The 17,462-nt window shown below is 42.1% G+C and overlaps 1 protein-coding gene across 18 annotated transcripts in view; it reads right to left on the minus strand.

Annotated features, from left to right (window-relative positions):
* Positions 1-17,462, minus strand: part of NRXN1 (neurexin 1) — a 1,909,081-nt gene that overhangs the window by 1,038,604 nt on the left and 853,015 nt on the right. For all 18 annotated transcript variants that reach the window (XM_073628543.1, XM_073628542.1, XM_073628557.1 and 15 more), the window contains one exon: positions 602-1,040. In XM_073628543.1, coding sequence (XP_073484644.1) covers positions 602-1,040 — 439 coding nt within the window. The remainder of the gene's footprint in view (positions 1-601; positions 1,041-17,462) is intronic.

Here is a 17,462-nt window from a genome sequence, read left to right on the forward strand (position 1 = left end):
CTAATTCGAGCATGCAGCCTGTCGAGGGCAGGAAAAGGGGAGGGGATAAGCGAGCACTTCCCCCTCCAGAACCATACCAGGCCACATGCTCTCAACATGGGGGAAGGTGGGTGCTTTGGGGCAGGGGGGGTTCTTCAGAGCTCCCCCTGCCCCAAAGCACCCCCCATTGCCCTGAAGGGTCTGGTATGGACAGGGGGGGACCCCACACCGTTTTTTTTTTTTTTAACCAGCATTTTTTTTATTCAGCTGTCAGCAGGGAAACCCATTGAAAGCTGATGACTTATCGGTTGTTAAGGACGCCGCGGCCGGATTTCTGGCCCCACTCCTTAACAAGCAGCTTATACTGCACCCTGATTGGGCAAAGCCGCCGAACACCCTGCAAATTTGGGTGTTGGACGAACTTATGCTCGGGCCAAACTGTTTGCTCAACACTACATCTAACTTGCATATCTTAAACAGAAAAGATTAAGGGTACAAAGTGGACATTCCAAAAAACAAATTTCATTTCAAAGATAGATAAAAGCAACAACACACTTTGGACACCCTGAAATTGAATAAGCATGGATGTGATCAATATTATCAACCACAGAAATGCATTTACCTGTGCGTCCGTCGCGTTGGAAGTCCACATGGTACCATTCTCCATCATTGACCTTCTTCGGAAGCGCTCTTATTTTAATGGTTCCTGATCCCATGTCTAGTAGTAAAAATAGGTGTCCATCTAGCATTTCAATAGCAAAGAAATCCACCTTCACCATTTGGGGGTTCTTGGCATCTTTTTGGTGTCGAGGCTTCCCATGGCTGAATAGTATTAGGCCATTGGGTTCTGTTGTACGGAAGTCAAAGGATATTGAGCCAGTCTTTTTTGCATTCCATTTTGGTAAAGAAATGTAGGACTCGGGCGTTTCAAAGGTGATTGGGTCAAGAGTTGCAACATTCTCACATTTAAAGGCGACAATACCATGAACCTTCATTTTGGCATCACCCATTTTGGCAAGTCTTGACAATTCTAGCCGTACATCATTGTTTTTATATACAACCTGAAACACAAAAAAAGAAAACGCTTAGTTTTGTGCTTGTCCAAACAATGTTGAAGCAGTGCATATCAGTTTATATCAGAATATCTTGAATAAAAACATTTAAAAGTATATTTTTGGGTGAGTCACCCCCACCCACATGTCACTCCCATCACTTGCAACTGAGACTCAGCAGCATTCTGGGTCAGTGAGGAGGCAATTCCATTATGTAAGCAGAAGGCACTTTGAAGCTGGTAAGTTGGCACTAGTGGCAGAGTCACCTGTCTGACATCAGCCTTTGTGTAATAATATTTGCATCCAAAGATTGAAGTACCATGCCAAAGTATTAGAGTCCAAAATCTGGTTTTATTCCAAATGTATAATAGGCACAACATCCAACGAGTTTCAGGGCCACACATTGCCCCTTTATATATCTTGACTGTTGAACTTGTTATATGTTTGGGATAAAAACTTATTTTGGGCCCTAATATTTTGGTACATTGATCATTAAATATAAATATTACTTTCACATCCTGAGCATTCTGTGGCAATTCCTCGATGAAGGGAAGCAGCCCACGTATCACCCAGATGCCTCATTGGGACACTATCAGTATGGTTTTGATAAATTAATCTCAAGTACTAAAGCACTATCCACCTAAGGTTCTAATGCCATCAATCTACCACCTATACCCTGATGACGTCACGTATGAGGAAACGCATTGGGCGGAGCTGAAACACACGCTACCACGCATGCGCAAACAGCCGCGGCAATCTTGGATTATGGCAATAGGAAGTCCTTTGCATACATTGAATACTGGTTTATCCCTTCTCAAATCTAAGTGCATATAACCAATACATTGTTTATATCCTATGTTTTTTTCCCAGTGAGCAGTCTTTCTTTTCTTTGATGATGCTTGTTTATTGAAATCTGGTTTTAGATTGTTTAGATCCATTCCAAAAGGGACAGTTTGTGGAGACAATGCTGTTGGTGTTTACAAGCTGGACTATTGCTAGAGTGAAGTGACCATATGGTGTGGAATATATCAAGCGCTGTTTGAACACTCTTGATTGGGGGTGATTCTGACTTGGTAAGTCACTCATTTATTTCACTAGGGTGCTGTGCCGTCTTCCTTGGCAATCTGAAGGCTTTTGGGACCTACACTTAATTTTCCGCTATTTCCCATGAGGATCCCCTTTCTCTGCAATGGGACTCATTTATTTATTCATTTATTTATTCAGTTCACATATTTACTATTTTATCATTTTCAGATTAGTAGTATATATTTTGATTGTGGTGGGGTAGATCACCTTTATTTTCACATGTGTATATTTATATAGCATTTTATTTATCATTAATAGATATATTAATATAGAGTGATTTCTTTTAGCACTGCATTCTTTGACTATTTAATGTACCACTTCAATCAGTTTTTTGCATGGCAAGTGTCAGGTTAAGACAGGTGGGCACCAGTGGCATAGCATGGTCAGAGCCACAGGGGTGGTTGCCCTGGGTGAAAAAAATGAATAAGGATATGGGGCGAGAAGAGGTGGAAGACCAGTCTGTGCATGGTACATTTTAGGTCCTGTCATGCCCTGCTCCATTTTCATCCTTTTAGGCTGTGCAGGTAGTCTGGCTGGGCAGTTCTAGGTCAGAGTGGGCACACCACTGGCAGGATTGCTAAGAAGCTTCTTGTCTGTCCCTATGGAATTGCTCAAGCACAAGAGAGTGGCATGCTTCTGCTGAGTGTTTGGCAGTGAGCAACCCACACTATGCCACTGGTCGGCATCTAACTAGAGTGTTTCACATCCTACACCAAACTGCAGGATTTGGGTAGAATCTAAATTACACTATATTAACCAAAAGTATTGAGACACCTGCCTTTACACGCACATGAACTGTAATGGCATCCCAGTCTTAGTCCGTAGGGTTAAATATTGAGTTGGCCCACCCTTTGCAGCTATAACAGCTTCAACTCTTCTAGGAAGGCTATCCACAAAGTTTAGGAGTGTGTCTATTGCTTGATCATTGCTCCAAAAGTGCATTTTTTTAAGGTCAGGCACTGATGTGGACGAGAAGGCCTGGCTCTCAGTCTCTGTCTCTGCTCTAACTCATCCCAAAGGTGTTCTATCGGGATGAGGTCCAGACTCTGTGCAGGCCAGTCAAGTTCCTCCACCCCAAACTCGCTCATCCATGTCTTTATGGACCTTGCTTTGTGCACTGGTCCAAATCATTTGGTGGAGGGGGGATTATGGTGTGGGGTTGTTTTTCAGGGGTTGTTAGTATCAGTGAAGGGAATTCTTAAGGCATCAGCATTAAGACATTTTGTACAAATTCATGCTCCCAACTTTGTGGGAACATTTTGGGGATGGCCCCTTATTGTTCCAACATGACTGCGCACCAGTGCACAAACAAGGTCCATAAAGACATAGATGAGTGGAGGAACTTGACTGGCCTGCACAGAGTTCTGATAGAATACCTTTGGGATGAATTAGAGCGGAGACTGCAAGCCAGGCCTTCTCGTCCAAATCAGTGCCTGACCTCACAAATGTGCTTTTGGAAGAAACAACACCACACCATACCCCCCTCCACAAAATGATTTGGACCAGTGCACAAAGGAAGGTCCATAAAGACATGAATAAGTGAGTTTGGGGTGGAGGAACTTGACTGGCCTGCACAGAGTTTGGACCTCAACCCAAAAGAACACCTTTGGGATGAATTAGAGAGGAGACTGCGAGCCAGGCCTTCTCATATAACATCAGTGCCTGTTCACACAAATGTGCTTCTGGAAAAATGGTCAAACATTCCCATAGACACACTCCTAAACCTTGTGGACAGCCTTCCCAGAAGAGTTGAAGCTGTTATAGCTGTAAAGGGTGGGCCAACTCAATATTGAACCCTACAGACTAAGACTGGGATACCCTCAAAGTTCATGTGTGTGCAAAGCAGGCATTTGCAATTAGCGGACCTCCAGCTGTTGCAGAACTACAAGTCCCATGAGGCATAGCAAGACTCTGACAGCCACAAGCATGACACCCAGAGGCAGAGGCATGATGGGACTTGTAGATTTGCAACAGCTGGAGGTCCGCTAATTGCATATCTCTGGTGTAAAGGAAGGTGTCCCAATACTTTTGGTAATATAGTGTATAAAGATTGCAGTAAATTAACATTTGACTAGAACAGTGTGGTTGTTTTAATGCATACATATTTTTTTTCTTCTTTTTTTTCTACATGGCTGTCCACGAATATTACATTAAACAGTATAGTGCTGTTCTAGCTTGCCATTAAGGATATTCCTTACTGAGGCATGCGGTAAAAGAATGATGGGTTGATTAACTCATTTTGTGTGTCGTTCCCCTGTGCCCATTCCATGATCTGCATAAAGAATGGAAGTGCTGTTTTTCGCTCTAGGAGGGAAGGTGGAGAAGGAGCCGTGTTCTATGGTTCAGCACTGATTTGTGTTTCAGCACACAGGAGTTCAGACAACAAAATGAATAATTGATTTTTATTGTGGCATTACAGCATCATTTTCAATGACTCCGCACCGCTGGTGTATCTATACCGATAAAGCATGGCTCTGCTGGACAAATGATAAAATTGGGTGCTTGTTACAGCTCACACTGGGCTTGCCATCTGCCTTTAGCTGTGTTGTATGCACACAAAACAATGCATAAAAAGCAGACTGGTACTCAACTCAAAACTGATATTTCTGTATGAATGAATATAAATGAACTGAATCGAGTCTTGTCTTCTTATAAGCTATTGGAAGGCCAGTAGTGAGCTCTCCCCAATGGATTTCTGAACCTTGCATCCCCTTTAAATATTGCTCTGAAGAGGGAGTCTCACTCTGCCTTCTGATTTCTTCATAATGTAAATCAAAGAATACATTAATTTGTAACAGAAAACTTAGGCCACGGCAGTGGCGGCCATAGCTCAATATTTTGGGGTGGCGGTTAAACAAACCTGCCCCCCACTCACTCTACCGCAGGAGACGGACGGGAAGGCAGCGATCAGTGGCCTTACCTTAGGCTGCACCTCGCTCCAGCTTGCTCCAGGTTGGCATGGGAAGTGTCGGGCCATTGCTTCTCCTCCCGGCCAAACAGGAAGTGGGTCCTGAGACCCGATTGGCTGGAAGTCCTAAGACCCCCAGCCAATCGGGTCTCAGGACCCACTTACTGATTAGCCTAGAGGAGAAGCAGGAAGACATCCTAAGCAGGACGGGTCCTAAGACTCCTGGCCAAACGGGTCTCAGGACCCGCTTACTGATTGCCCCGGAGGAGATGCACTGAAGACATCCTAAGCAGGAAGAGTCCTAAGATTCCCGGCCAATCGGGTCTCAGGACCCATATCCTGATTGGCCTGGAGGAGAAGCAGGAAGACATCCTAAGCAGGAAGAGTCCTAAGACTCCCAGCCAATCGGGTCTCAGGACCCGCTTCCTGATTGGCCCGGAGGAGAAGCAGGAAGACATCCTAAGCAGGAAGAGTCCGAAGACTCCCGGCCAATCGGGTCTCAGGACCTGCTTCCTGATTGGCCTGGAGGAGAAGTAGGAAGACATCCTAAGCAGGAAGAGTCCTAAGACTCCTGGCCAATCGGGTCTTAGGACCCGCTTCCTGATTGGCCCGGAGGAGAAGTAGGAAGACATCCTAAGCAGGAAGAGTCCGAAGACTCCCGGCCAAACGGGTCTCAGGACCTGCTTCCTGATTGGCCTGGAGGAGAAGCAGGAAGACATTAGTGAATATTAGTTGTCACACAACGGGGTGGGCTCGGGGCGCAGTGCTCTGCGCCCCGAGCCCACCCTTTTTTGAAGCCAATTAGAGGCTCCGGCTCTAATCATGTATTTAAAAAAAAAACCCATTGAAACCCATGTGTCAGGCATTCTGCATGTAGATTAGAGGCTGGGCGCATGGATTGGGGGGGGCGGCGGTGCCCTTGTGCCCCTAATGGAGCGGCCGCCACTGGGCCACAGCCATACTTGAGCATTTTGTAACTTGAAGCTCAAAGCTCCAAAATTCTCAACAAACAAAAACCTATGTGATTAACCAGTTGCCAGCCGCCCTATACTTCTCCACTTTTACTGCTACAGGGCGGCCGCGCTGTGCAGGATCATGTATATATACATGATCCTGCATTTCCGGGTATCGAGCACGAGTGCGCGCTCATGGAGGCTCGCTCCCACTGTGATTCTGCACAGTGGGTCCCGCGGGCCCGATGTCCGCCGGCGCCCGCTGATTGTTCAGGACTAGGCAGAAATGTGTTCTGCCTATGTAAACAAGGCAGATCGCTGTTCTGTCAGTAAGGAAGGCATGGATCCTGTGTTCCTGTAAAGCATGGACACGGATCTATGCCTTCCACTAGTAAAAGCACCTCCCCCACTACAGTATAACACTAGCTAGGTATGCAGTTAACCCATTGATCACCCCTGATGTTAACCCCTTCACAGCCAGTGTCATTAGTACAGTGACAGTGCATAAGTGTCAGTTAGTACCCAATTTCTCTGCCGTAATAAATAATAATAATAAAGTCCCACTATAAGTCACTGATCGCCGCCATTACCAATAAAAAAATAAAATAAAAATTCCATAAATATATCCCATAGTTTGTAGCCGCTATAACTTTTGCACACTCAATATACGCTTATCAGGATTGTTTTTACCAAAAATATGTAGCAGAATACCTACAGTATTGGCCTAAATTTGAGCACCTCCCACAGTTTAGTAAAACACCAGCTAGGCACACAGTTAACCATTTGATCACCCCTGATGTTAACCCCTTCCCTGCCAGTGTAATTAGTACAGTGACAGTACGTATTTTTAACTCTAATCACTGTATTAGTGTCACTGGTCCCCAAAAAAGTGTCAAAAGTATCAGTTAGGTGTCAGATTTGTCCGCAGTCCCGCTATAAGTCGCTGATCGCTGGCATTACAAGTAAAAAAATGAATAAATAATAAAAAATTCTATAAATATATCCCATAGGTTGTAGACGTTATAACTTATGCACAAAACAATCAATATACTGTACACTTATAGGGATTTTTTTTTTTTTACCAAAAATATGTAGCATAATACATATTGGCCTAAATTTACGAAGACATTAGATGTTTTCAATTTTTTTAATGGGATATGTTTTATAACAGAAAGTTTTGTTTTGTTTTGTTTTTTTCAAAATTGTCAGTTGTTTTTTGTTCATAAGTGAAAAGATCAATGATTTATTAAGGATAAGTGAATAAATATAACACAACCACCTCCAATATCACTCAGTGCACCACAACCAACCCAAAACAGAACCCGACAAATAATAATAATAACAGAACAAATATATACAAGTAAGGGAAATACTGAGATCATAAACAGAGCCAGGCCAGGGTCGTCAACTGGAGGTCAGCAGCTGGGGAAGGGAAACAAACAGGACGAGAGAGGATGGATGGATCACAGGAGGGACGGGTCAGATATAAGGCTCAGGGTCCAGGGTTCAGGAAACAGACAGGGAACAGGATAAACAGGTACCAGGAATCAGGTTTCAGGTACAGGAATCAGTTTTTCAGGATCAGGGTAACAGGATGCAGGCTGCAGGTCAGGGCTCAAGGACAATACCAAGGTAAGGTGTGTGTGCACATGCCAGGTATTACTACAGTATACTACAGCTGCTAATTAACCACTTCCCTACCCGCCTATAGTCAAATGACGTCCACAGATGGGATCTCCCATCCTGGGTGGACGTCCTATGACGGCCTCGGGTTTCCGGCCGCCTAGGAGGCGCACGCGCGCCTGCCGCGTTGCTTGGAACCCGGTGCATGTGCCCGGCGGCCGCGATGTCCACTGGGCACCCGCGATTGCCCGTTAACCGGCCGGACCGTGGATCTGTGTGTGTAAACACACAGATCCATGTCCTGTCGGCTCAGAGGAGAGCGATCTGTGTTCCCAGAACAGCGGAACACTGATCGGTCTCCTCCCCTTGTACGTCTCCGCCCCCTACAGTTAGAAGCATTCCCTTAGGAAACACATTTAACCCCGCCATGATGTCGCAGTCATGAAAAAAAATCGCGATCACCGCTATTATTAGTAAAAAAAAATAAATAAATATTTTTTTTTAAAAAATGCCATAAATCTATCCCGTATTTTATAGACGCTATAACTTTTGAGCAAACCAATCAATATACCCTTATTGCGTTTTTTTTTACCAAAAATATGTAGAAGAATACGTATCGGCCGAAACTGAGGAAAAAATTGGGATATTTATTATAGCAAAAAAGTAAAAAATATTGTGTTTTTTTCAAAATTGTCGCTCTTCTTTTGTTTATAGCGCAAAAAATAAAAAACGCAGAGGTGATCAAATACCACCAAAAGAAAGCTCTATTTGTGGGGAAAAAAGGACGTCAATTTTGTTTGGGTACAACGTCGCACGACCGCGCAATTGTCGTTCAAAGTTTAACAGCGCTGAAAACTAAAAATTGGTCTGGGAAGGAAGGGGGTGAAAAGGCCCGGTATTGAACTGGTTTTAAAGTCAGGTGACACCTGTCTGCAGAGGGGAATACCTGCTCCATACTGCCAGGATCCCTCCGCTGGTGGACACCAGTACTGCGGCCCAAAGATGACAAAATACCAGCAGGAAAAAGCTCTCCTGACAGCTCCAAACTGCCAGGAGACACCTGCTGGTGGACCTCAATATTGCAAGCCAAATGATCGATATTACCAGCAGGGGGAGACATTTCCTGACAGTTTGGTTCTTCTTCTTTTTTAAATCTTTTGTACTAATAAATGTAATATTTTATTATAATTTTTCATATATTTCTTTAAAAATTGACCTTAAACTCCCTTTTTCGAGGTTTTCCTTTTTTCTTTAAATGTTTAAGGATGGCAATATACACACCAACCTTTGGGAGTCTATCTAATCTCATCTAGCATGATTATCTAATCAAACAAATTTGTCCTTGATTTGTGATTTTTATTCTCCTTTACTTGTGTTTCCTTGTAGGGTTCTATATGACTCCACAGTCAAACCACATAAACCTATTTTGCATTTATATAGACAGATGAAACATGGGTGAAAACAGCTGGTCTGCGTCTTCATGCATAGTATAATCGAGCCTTTCCGAATCATACACATGTGATGTTCAATTACTCTCATCCCAGTCCATATGCAATCTATATAGAAATGCACAGCATTGAACCAATGTTAATTTAAATTTCATTTAGGTAATCTCTCCAGCTATCATTCTCAAATTAAATTTTGAGGGAACTTGATTGCTTAAAAGCCATTTCGCGCAGGACCATTTGGCTGATATATGATATTAGGCTCTCTGTCTGCATCTCCAAGCTTTTTATGAAACTGTACTTAAGTGTTGAACTTTTTAGTCACTAAGCATCTCAAGGTCGGAGTCACAATAGCTGCATCGGCCGCAGAGGCGCTAAGTAGCATATTGTTGCAGAGAAAGAGAACACTAATATCTTTATCAACTGGGAGCCATAGAGAGGATGAAATTATGTAAAGAGGTGAAAGTCAATTTCTTACTGAGAGGATTTTGACGATATTCAAAACAGTTTTCCTATTTCAGCCCCGGTAAAGTAGGCCTAAGTGTGATCAGATGAAATGGTTACATTATGTTTTTATCGGGAAGTAGAACAATTCTCGGCACCTAAGACACTAACCTTGACAGTGAAGCTTTGTGGTCACCAAATCCCATGCAATGTCTAAAAGCTTTGCATATATTTAGCTCCGTCCTTGCATATATTACTGGCTTGCAGTACTGACAAGGTCTACGGCAAACTCCATCTGTTTCTGCAAGCTGGAAAATGTGTGCCATTGTTTTTATTTATTTAAACAACCTTTAGGGATGGGTATTTCAGTGAATGGATAGTGTTTTCCTTAGGAGTATTTATTATATTTGAAGTGATTGTGAAAGTACTATTTTTTTTAAACAACAAACAAGTCATACTTACCTGCTCTGTGCAAAAGCTTTGATCTTCCTCTTCTGGAGTCCCACACCGGTGCTCCTGGCTCCTCCTCCCTTCCGATTGCCTCCATAGCAAGCCAATTGCTATGGGACACTTGTGTGGGCTCGATCTATTGAGCCAACATATGTGCTTCTATTGGCACACACAGAGTGTTCCCTAGACCCTCCTCACTGGATTTGATTGACAGAAGCAGGAGCCAATGGCCCCCGCTGCTGCCTCCATGTCCAGTGAGGAGGGAGAGAGCAGCACTGTATTTTGAGGGGGAGCTAATCACAGAAAGGTTTTTTTTTACCTTAATGCAGAGAATGCATAAGGGAAAAACCCTGTAGCCAATCAGATTTTTACAAATATACATGTTCTCAATGAAAATTTATTAAAAAAAGTAAAAAACCTTCTGCCTTTACAACCACTTTAAAGAGTCATTAAACCCACCTATTTTTTGGATAGGATATTCAAGTTGTATCAAGTACTAAATACTTGGTTTATCCTGCTATTCATTTTTTTTTTATTTCTTTTCTGCCTCAACACATCAGCAGCTGATCCTCTGGCTGTTGCATTGCCACTTTTACTGCTCCTCGGGTATATAAGGGAAAGCCATTCCCTTCCTATTTTTTCTATTCTAGCCACCCATGTGACTACTTTCGTCATCTTATGGGTGATTCCACATTGATTCCAGCTCTCTGTCTCTCTTTCCCCAGACCTATGTCATTATCATCATCTAGCTGGGCATATCTAGCAAGGATGATTGATGCTTGAAACCCCAGATCTTTTAGTGCGACTGTGTAAAAGCATGAAATATCACATGTGTCAGGACTTGCATCTGAACCCACGACCTCCCATGGATCTGGTAGTAGCTGTTCTTGCTGATTCCCCTGAGATGCTGGATAACACCTTGTCTGATTCCTTGGATAATCTTGCCTTGTGCCTTGCTTCTGGTGAAGCTTGAACTCCTTGCTCCTCCCATGAACTTCCTATTCAAGCCATGCCTTTGCACTTCCTGTTTGTCAAATTATTGTACTCTCTCCAGCCAATATCTTACTCCTTTACTTACCTGCAGCTGTCGTTATCTCCAGTACCACTCATTACCTTGGCTTTTTCCTCGACTATGCTACCTCTTGATCCCAACCTGCAACCACCTATTACCAAATTTTGGCTTGTGTACTGTCTATGCTTGTACTTGATCCCTACCTGCTATATCTGCTACTGGATCCCGGCTTGCTTACCTCCTGTTGGGACAATCCTAAGTACCGTTACTTGGTTCTAACACACAGCAAAACCAACACCATCAGGATCTCTAGTGAATACCGCTAAAGTGCTTAGGCCACACACCTGGGGTGGGCCTCCAGGTGACCTGCTTGTGTACTTATCCAGCTGATCGATGGGAGCGTCTCTACTGCTATAGCTACTGGCCTCTGAGCCTGACCTCCGACCGTGACAACATGACTACAATGAGGGTGTTTAGTAGTCTTGTTTTTTACTTCCTAACAACTAGAATTGATAATTATGTGTGTAACTAGGAGAATATATATATATATATATATATATATATATATATATATATATATATATAGTGGAACCTTGGTTAATGAGTAACATGGTTAACCTGTGTTTTGAAAGACGAGACACTTTTTTTTAAAATTCTGACTTGGTTTGCGAGTGTTGTCTTGCAAAACTTGCAGAATTAAAGCTAATGGGGTGTGCAGTACCGCATTCGGCCAGAGGTGCGGGGCCCCGGTGACACTCAGAACGGTTCGGAGCCATTCGGAAATACTCAGAATCACTCAGAAATACTCAGAAACACTCGGAAATACTCTGTTCCCGAGTGTTTCCGAGCCTTTCCGTGACTCTCCGAGTTCAGCCGAGCTGTCCCCGAGTATTTCTGAGGCTCTCCGGTGCCAACCCCACCTCTGGACGCATGCGGTATCGCATGCAATAGAAGTCAATGCGGAACAAATTATCTTCATTTCCATTGACTACTATGGGGAAACTCGCTTTGATATGCAAGTGCTTTGGATTACAAGCATTCTGAAATGGATTATGCTCGTAATCCAAGGTTCCACTGTATATATATCAAGTGGTTATACTAAAGTATCTTTGATCTGCAATGCATACACTCTGAAATTGCAAGTTAGAATTTGTGAAGGCATGCATACTTCTGCAAATCTGTGTTTCTTTTTGCATCATTCACATTTCATATTATCCGTATGCAATCTTTCCATCTTGCCTAGTGTGTTCATCAACATTGGGCCCCCAAGCACACTGGGCTTTTATCCCCGGTACATGGGGCTCTACTTTAATTTTTTAGTCAAGTCCATCTAAATCTGCTAGTCCATCTAACAAGACTCTCTTCCCAGATTGGCAATGCTGCTTTCCAAAGGTGTCCTCATTTCAACTCCATCAAGAGGAGTGGAGACAACTTAAGACAGGAAGTATATTACTGGAGGAATCATGATGTAAAAATAAAGGGAGAAAAAGCCCCCCGAAAAATAAAACTAATACAGCCACCCCATGCAAGAATTAGTAAGCTGCAATATATTATATTTTTGTTTTGGGGTTTAATACTGGTTGAAGTGCTGCATCATGTATTTTATTTTTTATTGGGAGGCCATTCATCTAATTTAAGAGAGAGACAGAGTTATAGAACTGAGCCTCCTAATTTGCTGCTTTATCTGCATTTTTTTTTTATACTTATCACAATAATAAAAAATATGGAAGAGCAAGCTTGTATTAAAAATGAATTTAAGGTAAACATTGCAATACTAATTTAAAGTCTATGATCGGTGAATATACACTATATTTTTCCTTACTGCTGTTATTATTTAAGCCGTGTTTTCAGAAGTGATTTATCAATGTTCTGAGCTGTCATTAACTTCCTGCAATTGGTTCACTGTTAGCCTTTCAGCCCCTATTATACCTTGATGAATTTTCCATCTTTGTTTCAGGTCAGCCATTATATTATATGACAATACTGCTAATGTAACATAAAGCAAAAGGGATACAGTGCAACATGTTATACGAGGGCATTATTCACAGAGTGCTCTCTCTGGAAGGTAATGGACAGGTATCTTCAGGACAGTTAACTCCACCATGGCAATGAAGAAATGACTGAAGAAGGTCATTATTCTGCTTGGTTTTTATGGGCTAATTCACATGTGCAGCCAAGGACGGTAAAATCAGGAGGTTGAGCTGTGGGGTTTAACACCTTCCCGACCGGCCTATTGAAAAATGCCAGCCAGGCGGGAGCACTGTTGTTCTGGGAGGACGTCATATCATATCTTCCCAAGAACACGCCTTTTGTGCGGCCACAGGCCCGCACAGCAGCGTGATCTGTCATTGGCTGTGTCTATACAGCTGCCAGTGTCATGTGATCGGTGTGACCAATCGCAGCAGATCACATGACAATTGCATACAATGGATGGCTTCCTTTCATGCCATCCATTATATACAATTGTGTTGCTAGCTGTGATTGGTCACATGGTACAGTCAGGCCAATCACAGCCCATCTGCACCATGTGATTAGCTTTGATCAATCACAGCTTATCACAACAAAAGACAACAAATTAGCTCGTTTCATTCAGTAAAAATGCTTGCTTATACCAATGAAATTCATAGATATAAGCAATCCTATATATATAAATAAATAAAATAAATAAAATCCTGATTACTTTCCCGGAGTTACTATGGTAACACTGTATTGTCACAATGTGTTAGAAAAAAAAATGGTAAAAATGTTTTTAAAAAATGTAATAAAAAAAATAAAAATGTCTTCAATTATTATTATTATTTTATTTTTTTACACACTGTTACCAATCAGTGTCCTTGATCACTGCTGCCACACCAGTTATATGATAACCCTGTACTGCACTATTCTTCATTTTTAAAATAAAAAATGACAACTTCAAAAAACTTGCCATGCCTCTTACTAAATACCTTGGACTGTCTACTTTCCAAAAAGGGGTCATTTGGGGATATCTGTACTATCCAGGCATTTTTGGGCCTCGTGAAATGAGATAGGCCATCAGTACATCAGGACTGCTCCATTTTCAGATGCAGATATATATATATATATATCATAGTTTGTGGACGCTATAACTTTCCTACAGACTAAATAATATAGACTGATTTGGGTTATTTTCTCCAAAGAAATGTAGCAAGAATACATTTTGACCTAAATTTATGAAGAAAGATTATCTATTTGCAAAAATTTATAACAGAAACGAAAACACATGCTTTTTTTTCAAAATGTTCCTTCATTTTTCGTTTATGTAGCATGCGCGCGGGAGCCGCCGGTAACGGCACGTCAGCTGAAGCAATGGCACCTGCCGTTGCTTCAGTGCGCATGTGCCGATGACATTGGCACATAGTGATACTGTACATGGGATATCTTCTAAACCGTGCAGGTAGGTACCACGGTAGGTACAGGTAAGCCTTATTACCTTTAGTGAAAAGTGGTTTGTAAGGGTTTACAACCACTTTACGGTTCTCTAGTAATTAGTGAAATATTAGTTTTTAATCCAAATGATGTGTTGATACCATTGAAAGATAAGTATTCTAATAGGTTATTAGAAATGATTCCCTTTTGGTTCCCTACTTCTGAGGCCAGTCAGTTATCTCTGTGCAAGATGCAATCATTCTAAATTTGAACTACCATGCTAACTTTGGGTGTAATCTAAAATTTCTGCTGTACCATGGAATACTGATTGACTTTAATCAGCTAAACACTACATGAAGAAAAGCAGAAATGGGTTCCCGTGATTCTTTGCAAAGGGGATTTTAAGTGGGGTTCCCCAATATTATTAAATACAACCTGGCAATTTCCATTTAGAACTGAAGATTTTCTTTTGAATAAAGTCGCTAATGTCTGCACGTATAATAAAAACGATGCACTATTTTATATGTGCGCTAACATTCCCAGCACAATAACCAGCCACGGGTAATTTTCAGAGATAATGAAATGCTCTTGGGGGAAAAATATATAGAACTCCTGTGAAAGTTGTTTTACTTATTTTCCCCTTACTTCAACCTTTTCATATTACCAGTATAAAACCGAATGTACATTATACTGCTTAAAATCAACATCGGCAAAGTTAAAAACCAATAAAAGTCCGGCCAGCCACATAAATTTCCAGCAGGCCTCCTGCCCTAATGGCTTTTTTTTTTTATTTGTTTGTTTTTTGCTTTATAAGGAGCCAGCCTAACCTAAGCAATGTAATCTAACCAACGTAAATGAAAAATTAATTGAAAAAAGTCTGGCAGACATCTTTTTAAAAAATAATTTGTTATATTATGAAGAAATACTGATGTAATTAAAAATATAAGAAGTATAAAAATACAGTATATATAGATATATCTACATATATAGATATATCTATATAGATATAGATCTAGATCTAGATTTAGATCTATCTATATCTATATCTATATCTATATGTAGATATAGATATATCTATATATACTGTATATACATTATATGATTTGATCATATGCAAAATACACTTTTTATTTTAAAAAGTGTATTGAACTGTGCAAACGTGCAAACTCAACTGTTGATGGTCATAAAAAAACATGCCTTAGGAGAGAATATATCTTTGGTTTGGTATATTAGAACATTTTATAGAGAATATATTGTATATTTTTAGTGTGCAGATATTTTAAGTTATTCTTGAAGTGATTATCTTTATGTAAACCTGTGGCCAAGCTAAATTTTTAAATACTCTTAACAGTAAATGAGCTTTCAAACAAGCTCCCCACTGAGCGGCAGTCACTGTGAAGTAATTCATTCTCAAGGTTCACAGCATGTAGGCAAGTGCAGTCTGTTGTCTCCACTGCAGGTGGCGCTCAACCACAGCGGCAATGCAGAGAGAGAGGAAGTCACGAGGAACCTGGTTCCTCTATGGTTTCCCGAGTCACCATGCAGCAGCGATCCGATTGGATGCTTACCACCCATGTGTCTCCGTCAGTCATCTTAATGCCCTGTACACACGATAGGATTTTCCGACAACAAAATCCATGGTTTTTTTTCCGACGGATGTTGGCTCAAACTTGTCGGAAATTCCAAACGTCAAGAACGCGGTGACGTACAACACGTACGACGAGCCGAGAAAAATGAAGTTCAATAGCCAGTGTGGCTCTTCTGCTTGATTCCGAGCATGCGTGGAACTTTGTGCGTCGGAAGTGTGTACACATGATCGGAATTTACGACAACGGATTTTGTTGTTGGAAAATTTGAGAACCTGCTCTCAAATTTTGTGCGACGGAAATTCCGATGGAGAATGTCCGATGGAGCCCACACACGGTCGGAATTTCCGACAACAAGCTCCCATAGAACATTTTCTGTCGGAAAATCCTATCGCGTGTACGGGGCATTAGTGTGTTAGAGTCTATATAAGTCCCTGACCCCCTGGGTTTGGTATGCTTCATGCAAGTGGTTACAGTATGGAAAGGTAAAAGGAGAAGGAAAGGTTCCTGTCGAGGAGGGAAAGCGCGGGTTTCACAACCTCTTCTTACACACTGTTGAACTGTGAGTATTCCCGGCTGGGCTGTTTTTGAACTTTGCATTATTTCAATATAAATGATTTAATCGCACCAGGACCGTGTGTGTTGTTTCTGCCACACCTCGCTGCACCCCACCTATAAGCAGAAGCACTGAGTTACAGTTGTAAGCAAGCTCAGCTCCCCCTGCTCCTCATTCAGAGCAGTGACTGGAGTTGGTACTGCTAGCTCTGACTTCTAATGTCTTTAGTGCAGGGCTGGCCCAAGACATTGTGCTGCCTGGGTCCATAATGAAATGCTGCCCCCCCCAAAAAGAAAAAAATATATGACATACCTCTATGTTCAATTTAAAGAGGCGGGCTAGGGCAGTATAGGGACAGGCTAGGGTAGTATATAGACAGGCTAAGGTAGTATATAGACAGGCTTGTGTAGTAAATGAACAGGCTAGGGCAGTATATAGACAGGCTTAGGGTAGTATATGTACAGGCTAGGGTAGTATAGGGGCAGCCTGGGGTAGTATATAGACAGGCTAGGGTAGTATAGGGGCAGGCTGGGGTAGTATATAGACAGGCTAGGGTAGTATAGGGGCAGGCTGGGGTAGTATATAGACAGGCTAGGGTAGTATAGGGGCAGGCTGGGGTAGTATATAGACAGGCTAGGGTAGTATAGGGGCAGCCTGGGGTAGTATATAGACAGGCTAGGGTAGTATAGGGGCAGCCTGGGGTAGTATATAGACAGGCTAGGGTAGTATAGGGACAGCCTGGGGTAGTATATAGACAGGCTAGGGTAGTATAGGGGCAGGCTGGGGTAGTATAGGGGCAGGCTGGGGTATTATATAAACAGGCTAGGGTAGTATAGGGGCAGGCTGGGGTATTATATAGACAAGCCAGGGTAGTATATAGACAGGCTAGGGCAGTATAGGGGTGGGCTAGGGGAGTATAGGGGTAGACGGAGAAAAAAATCCCGGTCGTCAATTTTCTGGGTAAATAAAAGAGAAGGAGAG

The sequence above is a fragment of the Aquarana catesbeiana genome, linkage group LG04, assembly GCF_042186555.1.
Source record: "Aquarana catesbeiana isolate 2022-GZ linkage group LG04, ASM4218655v1, whole genome shotgun sequence".
Lineage (NCBI taxonomy): Eukaryota > Metazoa > Chordata > Amphibia > Anura > Ranidae > Aquarana > Aquarana catesbeiana.